General features: G+C 42.1%; 1 protein-coding gene across 2 annotated transcripts; it reads right to left on the bottom strand.

Moving 5' to 3' along the window:
• Positions 1-208: 208 nt before the first annotated feature.
• On the bottom strand, positions 209-8,658 carry trim25 (tripartite motif containing 25). Of its 2 annotated transcripts, XM_076729729.1 has the most exons (11): positions 8,521-8,658; positions 7,536-8,151; positions 7,207-7,302; positions 6,777-7,010; positions 6,390-6,558; positions 6,056-6,106; positions 5,459-5,572; positions 5,115-5,204; positions 4,569-4,712; positions 4,211-4,270; positions 209-4,114 (listed from the first exon to the last, which is right to left on the bottom strand). In XM_076729729.1, exons 2-11 carry the CDS (start codon positions 8,130-8,132, stop codon positions 3,582-3,584), a joined length of 2,088 nt encoding a protein of 695 aa, XP_076585844.1. In that variant the 5' UTR covers positions 8,133-8,151; positions 8,521-8,658; the 3' UTR covers positions 209-3,581. The 2 variants fall into 2 exon arrangements, with proteins under 2 accessions (XP_076585844.1, XP_076585845.1); XM_076729730.1 differs by lacking the exon at positions 6,056-6,106.
• Between the last annotated feature and the right edge of the window lie 215 nt (positions 8,659-8,873).

Genomic DNA, 8,873 nt, shown 5'->3' with positions numbered 1-8,873 from the left:
GTGGTTTTGTACTGTAGCTCATTATGTCAGGTAGGAACTATATCAATAGATCACTAGATCAATATCCGTATCATCGCTGCGCTTCTGGACCCACAGATGAAGGTTGATATTGATGTTGTCATCTGTAGGTAAGACAGCAAAAGAGGGAATTTCCCAAAACGTTGGGCTGCTCCTTTAATCACTTCTGGCTTACAAAGAAATGAGTGACTGAGAGAGAAACACACCTTTTATTAATAACAACACTGATTAATTTGGAATACACGCTGATTTTGATTGAACTATATGTAATACAGCAATAACCTTGAGCATTTTAAGACAATCACATTCATACTGTATACTCATATTTGATCCATGTGTTGCCTGTTGGGTACGCTGAATAAAACCACCACACATGAAGCATTGCACAAAGGTTGGTTTGATGTTAACTGTTGTGTGTTGTGTTAAATTTCCATTGAAGATCAGCACGAACAAGAAAATCAACAAAATGATCTGCAAGATCCGAGATACATTTCACAAGCTCAAAACAAAGTCATGGGAAATACAGTCAAATGTTGCATGAAATAAATGGAATCTGTCCTGTGTTCCAAAGACACGCTCATTATGCTATTTAAGGTTGGCAATGAGAATAAACCAGCTCAATATCAGTACCTGGACACTCATTCTGGTGTGAAAAGCTCTTTACAGTTTCAAAAAGTTATGTGTTCCAAACCACAATTCTCCTTTGTGATGATAAGCAGTGGCAAATAGTGAAAACAGCAGATTTCACCATGCAGGTTCAGATGTTACATTTAGTGATGTACTGCACCTTTAAGTATGTCACCTAAAAAGAAAGGCGTGTACCTAAAGTGTCAGGGATCCTTACACTGAACCACCAGCAGTCATCACGTCTGAACCTTACCAGCGTATCAGTGAAGTTACTCTGGACAACAGTGTCCTGTGAAACCCTTAAAAGAAGGGAAGTCAGAACTTCGGTGACCTCTGCCAGAAAGAACAAAGAGAACCATGTTCAAACCACATGTTGTGAAGCCAGATTTCTACTGCTTGACACACATCCAGCTTATCACATCTTTTAGTGCATGCAAGATGAGCATGCTCGTGGTAAGTCTGAATGAAAGTGATCAGCAGGCAAACTGATCAATCACTGACGTACTCCAGAGGTGTCACATCAGGAACTGAGCCACTGTGACTAATGTCAGCAGTGTGCGTCAGCAAACACACCTTAAAGCCTGGAGTAAATTTTGTATCAAACAACAAGTAATTTACCCCTGTGAAACCATAAGTCTAGCTACCTTCCTACCACCTTACAAAAAGCCAAGAGCATTCTGAAGGCTTGTTGGTTCAATGTGCCTACCATAGATATTAAACAGTATAGCACTGAATTTCTATGGGGCATACCATGCAAGCATGACATCCCAGGTTTAAATTTAGCCAAGGACCATTGCTGCATGTCATTGCTTTCTTCCCATATTATTTCCTGGTTCAAACTCCAGTAATAAAGGCAAAATTCTACAGAAAAAAAAAAAAAAAGACTGTCAGAACTTGATAAGAACAGAGTCTATATGACCTGCTCTCAATCAATAGGTCAAAGAGTTAAGGAAGTGACCATATAGGGCTGGGTGATACAATGATATATTGACTTATCTTGTTAAAAAAAGCTAAAAATTACAACCTTCATTACTTTGTTCTTAGGGTACACTGCTTGTATCGCTTGAACAGTCAATCAAATCACAGAAACATCTTTTTCTAGCCATTTACAAGACAATCTGCTGGGAAGAACCCATTTTGCTGGGTTTGTTGAGTTACCTCAATTTATTCTGACAAGACTTCCAATTTGCTCTTTCTTATTACAGTCCATACAGTTCTCAGTTATTTTCAATTCTACATCTACTATTAGAGAATAGTAAGCTTAAGGAAATCTTTAAGATTTCCAGAAATGATTCATAACATGACAAACATTGACACGGACTGATATGAAAAAATGAACCTCGATAAGACTTTGACCATAACACCCAGCCCTATTACCTTAACAGCTACACCCCAACCCATAAAGCAATAGTACCAATCACATCAAAACACCGTTCTGACATATCCTGGATAGTGATTCATAACTTCTTTATCCAGTCACAGTCACAACCTTTCTGCAGTGCGTTATGAATAGTCTGTACATGAATAAAGGAGACACACGAGCACACCCATGCTGTACAGTAAGTGTACAGTGTGTGTTCTGTTGTAATCATTGAAAATGAGGAAGCAGATCAAATCTTTGAAGACTGAAACCCACCAAAGGAAACCCAGCTGCAACTCTTCGTTTCACACCATCAAGGCAACTGGCTGAAAGCGGCTGACTGACAGCACACCTCCATTTTGATCCCTCTATGTATAAGATATATTAAGATACATTTACTTATTTTTAAAAACTGCTAATCATGAAGTGTCATGAAGTGACTGGAACACTTAAGTGCATCACAATCACATGGGAGGCCATCTTTAGACTTGAAAACACAAGGTATCTTGTTTTTCCTGTGTTCTGAGAAGCATTTTTGTCGTCGCATAACCACCAAGTCAGCAGTAGACCACAGCTAGCACAGCTAACAACAGCAGCTAAGGACATGAGCTACGCCATGCCATTAACTCTTGACCCCCATTTCAGTTCTAATGCTTCCAGCTGTCTGTGTACTCATATTCTCAGGCGGGGCAGAATAATCACCACTACCTCTTTATTCATGTTCTTGGTATAACGCTGACCTAACAGAAGGGTACTGAGCAATAAGCACTAATGGTGAGGATAATCACTGTTTTACCTGGCCCATCCCAGCAGCACAAAATGCCATTAAGTTGCAATTGTACAGACAACGCTGGTTTTCCACTTCCACAGCATTTAGCAGCAGTTAACTGGCGGTTAGAACATCAGCATCTTCATGTGAAAATTCTTTTAACCTACGTTGGGTATACTAAAATGGCAATTTTGAAGATTTTCATCGAAATAAATACCTGCTGAGTCACTATCGCCGAATGAGTGAACACACGGTGACTGAGCCTAATGTAATATTTACATATCTGCAGTATTACGAACTACGTGGCAACATTCCCAGAAAGAAATGCCGTATTAACTTCCTGCTAATGCAAACTGAACATTTCCTACTGCTGCAGCTTCACAGTACAAGCATTTAAGTGACTTTCATTTTTATTCTATTTTATCATGAAGTGATCACAGGAAATGCAAAGTGTTTGTTGGTGAGCTTTGCACTTATCACTGTCGTTCATCAAAATTTGGCAGTGGATCAGTTTGAAATATTGATGGGAGTAACGGAACAAGAAGGGGACCCGTAGTATTAAAGCACATTTGCCATTACCACCAGTTACTGTTGGTGTCGCCAAATCAACTAGGACTGAAATGGAGATTACCGCTTTAAATATCTTTTACGTGTTTTCAAATGTTTGCTGTTAAAAACATTTAAGACTGACTTTCTAAATGCAACTAGTTTTCTTTTCCATTATTAATAGCAGTAATTAGAACAATGGCCAAACCGTGTGTGTGTGTGTGTGTGCACCTGCATATGCCGTTTTTGTGCATATGCTCCTCACCCCTGCATCTTGCACAAAGAAATGGATGAGCCACTTGAAAAAATCCAGAAAGCTGGATACACTGCCTCAGCAAAGGGGAACACAAAGGAATGGAGGGGATATGCCCTGTCTGCCACGTTGTAGAACGTAGCAATGCCCTGGTCACAATCCAACAGCACACCTATGCGCTTTGAATTGGGATTGACCAGCACAGTCTCACTGCTGTTATGCCAAGCTGACAGCTTGACATTAAACCACTCAACACACCAGGACTGGGCGTTGCGGCCCAGTCGACTGGTGGGACCTTTGCGGTCAATGCTGCCATCAGCCAAGCCTATGCCAATGAAGTTGTTGCCGCTCAGTCGGACTTCCCAGTAGTGGCGCCCTGTGGAGAAACCCTTGCAAGCGAGCACCTGGGAGCAGACAGAGAAGCGTTCTGGGCAATCGGGGTAATTTGTTGGCTCATCTGACACAGAGGCCTTAGTGAAGCCCTCGCTCAGAGCGATGCGGTTGTGGGCCGTCTTTGGATCCAATGTGAGTATCGTGGCATCTGGTGGGGACAGAACAAAAAATTGACCATTCATGTAACAAACACACCTGCTATTATGATATGAGTTGAAGATATCTGCTACATTCACACACTTACATTTCAGAAGTTCGCTTCTTTTCTCAGCAGATGTTATGTCTTTTGCAATGTCCGAAGTTTCTACAACACAAGACAAAAAAGTTAAGGGTCAGCTGAGTCCATCATCAGTTTGACAATGAAGAAAATCTGGGGGTCTGGAGCTTGCCAGACCGCTACTAGCATAACACGAATGTCCAACTGAACTGTCAGCGATGGAGTTGTGTTGTAGTTAATGAATGATCAAGGGTTTGACAAGGAGAAAGAATGCGTGGAATACAGAAGACAACATCTCTGGTAGTGCTGTATATATTTTAGCACTCTGTCATGAGTCTGACAATGTTGCAATGCTACATTTTAACGGGAGGTGAATGGCATCTACCTGGTTTCCCTTTGGATTCAGCTGCAGGAGTACGGCCTCTGGGTTTGTCTTTTTCACCACACTCCAACAGGTTTTCTGTTGAACGGGCTAGATTCTTCTTTCTGATATTGTCTTCATTGGACTGTGAGGCTTTTTTGGTATTTTCTAAAGAAAAAAAATACATACATGTTTGATTTGTAGCTGCAGTGAAAATGAAGAGCTGTTCAGTGTCATGTGACAGGCAACTGCAACCAACATGCATTAATTAAAAAGTAGAATTCTTGCACCAATCAATGACAAGGTAGAGGCAGTAACACTACACAACTCATATAAAGGGGGAGAACAAAGTATTATATACACACATCTCAGGGTACCACAACACAATTCAGTAGCAGGAAAACTACAGCCTCCAAAATGACCATTAAGTTGAATCAACACATCTATCAAAAAATGAACATTATAACCTTCATGAAGGATTTATTACATTAGAGCAAATTAGGTTAAGTTAGATGTACCGAACAAACTGGCAACTCAGTTGGCTGTATTACAAAATGGACATTTTCTTACTTTGAGGTTTCTTCTTTGGATCTGCTTTGGGTTGAGGACCTGGAGGTTGCGACCAGGGGAATCTGGGATCGCCCTGAGCCCACTGTGGATCTGAAACAGCAAACAGAAAAGGCATTTTATTCTCCAACTCAGGTGAAGGACACAGGTGTAAATCCAGAGCCACAAGCTGCTCTTTCACCTGAGGGTATGCCAGATGATCTTTTAATCCACATGATTTTAGATGATGAATGTCTTAATCATACTGTAATCATCAATATATTGATTTAATTGCACATTTACATCTTATTTAATTGTCTGTTGTCCTGCTATACGTGGAGGACCCCGATCAGAGCCTGGTGACCTACCCTGTCCATACTGGGATGGATTCCATGCATATGGATTCCATGGCTGGAACGGTGGCGGGATGGCGGGACCACCTGGACTGTGTGACCTGGGCTTTCTTTTCTGCTTTTGAGGCTCTGGCGGTGAAACGAGAAGACATCTTGCTTTAATCACATTGTAATTAGTGTACTTTTCTTTTCACCTCTATCAAAGCACATATGCACTTGACAGAGATGTATGAAGGTACTTCAGCGATTCACTGTGCACACCACACCAGGGTGAGGCGTTCACTTTTTAAATTGTGAACATCTAACAGCCACTGACAGATACATTCAAATTCACATGCCACTCAGTCATAAATCTTTATTTCGTGACAGAAATCTACCAACCAATTTCATATTTTACCAGCATCTGGCAGGTGCTCATTTCCCTCCCTGCTCTACACGCACATATTGATGAGCAAAAATCGACAAATACTCTTTTCTTCTGCGACTTCAAAACTGCTGCAAGTGCAGATATGAGTATGAATCTTTGTCATGGGAAGATATTTTATCACAGGCACATGTTGTACTGTATCTAGATTTCCTGTTACAATGAAACCTTTACAGAGATGAACATACCAGATTCTGGCTGAGATCCACCACTTCCTGAGACAGGAGCTGCTTTTTCATCTGCGAATGGTAAATGGACTGTATTTATAAGCACTTTGAGCTACACCACTTGTATGAAAGCTGCTTTTTCCAAAAAGTTTATGATTATGATGACGATCATTTTATAGCGCTTTACAATTTGCCTCTTGTTCAGCTATTCATACACACACCTTGATGGCAGCAAGCTACAATGAAGATCCCAGGAACACAATAGAAAGACTTTTATCTACTCAGTCCACCACCATAAATCACAGCATCAATAAAGTCAACATTTGATTGAATTTCAAGTATTTTCCACATTCACCTGCTTTAAATACGAGTGATCTGGCCTCAACGGGCTGTTTAAGGACCTCTGTCAGATGCTTCTTCAGGGCAGCAGCAAAGGCCTCTGTTGCTGTCACCTTCTTGGAGTCCAGGTTGATTCGAGGGGTAAAAGGGTCAAACTTTGTGACTGGTGGCAGGTCAAATGAAGCCTGTGAGGAGAAGAGTACAACGTCGTTTTCTCTGATGGAACAAGGTTTCACAGTCAAGATAGAGCAACACTATTTCTATTGTGGGTTAAATTTGAGGTAAATCTGTAATTAAAATATCCTTGGAATAATGTAAGTATGCAGCTGTGAGGCTGCAGTGTCATGGTTGAAACACGATGTATGCAGTATGCCACTGTGCAGATTGATCACAGCTGTCTCACCTGCAGGAAGGCCAGAGTTTGGGACTGACTCAGCAGCCGGTGGATATCCTCTTTAGCTTTGCTCATATTATCAATGTTGTCAGTGAACTTCTGCACAAGAACCTTGAGTTTGGTCTGACCAGTCTCCAGCTCGCGGCCCACTGCATTCAGAGCATCTCGCTCCTCCTGAGCCAACATATCCCGCATCTGCTGATACTCAGCTGTCAAAGCTTTCATCCTATTGGTCGCTGAGTCCTATGGGAGGATCATGAAAACATCCATAAATAGACCAAATACCTTATAAATACTTTATAAAAATTCAGTGTTATGGATTGCAAATGAACGAGAATCACTCATTCATTTCTTTTGTTATTCAAGCTTCTTCGTCTTTCAAGGCGCTACGTTTCCCATTCATGTGAATGATACAGTAAGTATCAAATAAGGGAGTCACCTTTAGCTTGTTCTGCAAGTCGCTCATTTGAGAGATGACGGTCTCGTTCTTCTTAATCTTCTCATCCAGCACGCGCAACTTGCCCCTCAGGTCGGTCTACAAACAGGAAAGTATGATACATACACACACAGTTCAAAGTGGATTGTGGTCCATTTGCACAGAGCCCTGTAAAGATGGATTAATGTGTTAAGTGCTAACTTTGGGTTTAGTCCAGGTCCAAAACGTGGATATGTCAAAACCACACCTATCCTATGACTATATATTAGAACTTTATTGAATGACCCCTTTAAACTTCTCAGGCAAATACTGTCACAAACACACACACACACCTCTTTGGCGTTCCTCTGCTCCTCTGGAGACATGAAGGAACAGCCTTTGTGGACCTGCTGCAGGCACACGCTGCAGATTGCTCGACCATGTTGGCTGCAGAAGAACTCCATCAGCTTGTGGTGGTCCGCGCAGATACGGTCCAACAGGTCGCCGACAGGCTCACTCAGCTGGTGGAGACGGAACGTTGGATTTTCCCGGTGAGGCCGCAGGTGCTCCTCGCAGAAAGAGGCCATGCAGGTGAGGCAGGTCTGGGACGCCTCTGCCTCCATGCATGTATCACAACGAATGACATCCTCTTTCTTAGCTTTGCTCTGCTCTACGATCAGGTTGACTTCACTCTTGCTGGACCTTAAATTGAAGGTCTCCACGACGGTGCTCAGGACTGTGTTTTTCTTCAGCTCCGGCTTGGTGGGGAAGACGGTCCGACACTGAGGACAGCTGTAAGAGTCCTTCCAGGTGGTGAGGAGGCAGTCCTGGCAGAAGTTGTGTCCGCAGGGGATGGTCACCGGACAGTCAAAGGGACTCAGACAGATGCTGCAGGTCAGCTCATCCTCCAGACTCATGAGAGAAAACTGACTCTGGTCCACGTCGGCCATGATGACTGTTCAGATCAGGCTGCGAGGGAGAAACGAAACCTAACTTTGTCAGCGCACGAAAACGAAACTAGAGCATTACTCGTTTCAATTCAAGTCCAACCCAAACATGCAATGTCAGTGACCTGTGTCGACGGTTTTCGTCCAGTGTGTCGTTCGTTGTTAGCAAAATATTCGCGTTCAATAAAACGGAATAATAATAACAGTAATAATAATAATAATAATAATAATAATAATAATAATAATAATAATAGAAACAAACATGTTAAGACGAGGCTCGAACATTAAGCGCGAGTCTGACATTCATGTTTACATTCACGCATTTATAAACAAGAATAGAAAATTCATAGTAAACAACTTTCATATGTTTACAAAAAATCTGCCACAATACCTCGAATCCTGGAGCACTCAACAAATGACTCAGTAAATAACTCAGTCCAACTCGATAAGGCTCAACTTCAGCTTCATACAGGAGCATCAGGCGAAAGAGTCCCAGTATGGCGTCGACTGCGTGCGCCCAACACTCACTGACGTACCTCTCTCTCTCTCTCTCTCTCTCTCTCTCTCTCTCTCTCTCTCTCTCTCTCTCTCTCTCTCTCTGAGCGCATGCGTGAGCTGGAAAGAAGTGGTGAGTGGGTTTTCTATCTTTTCTATCTTGTTATTGATTATCTTTGGATGGTATTGATGTAGTTTTTCATAGTTGTGGTGTTTGTGGTTTAGGCGCGGGGGCTGGAAAGCTCACAC

The sequence above is a fragment of the Chaetodon auriga genome, chromosome 4 (assembly GCF_051107435.1).
Source record: "Chaetodon auriga isolate fChaAug3 chromosome 4, fChaAug3.hap1, whole genome shotgun sequence".
NCBI lineage: Eukaryota > Metazoa > Chordata > Actinopteri > Chaetodontiformes > Chaetodontidae > Chaetodon > Chaetodon auriga.
The sequence above is the reverse complement of the archived record's forward strand: the minus strand, read 5'-3'. Positions and strand labels throughout refer to the sequence as shown.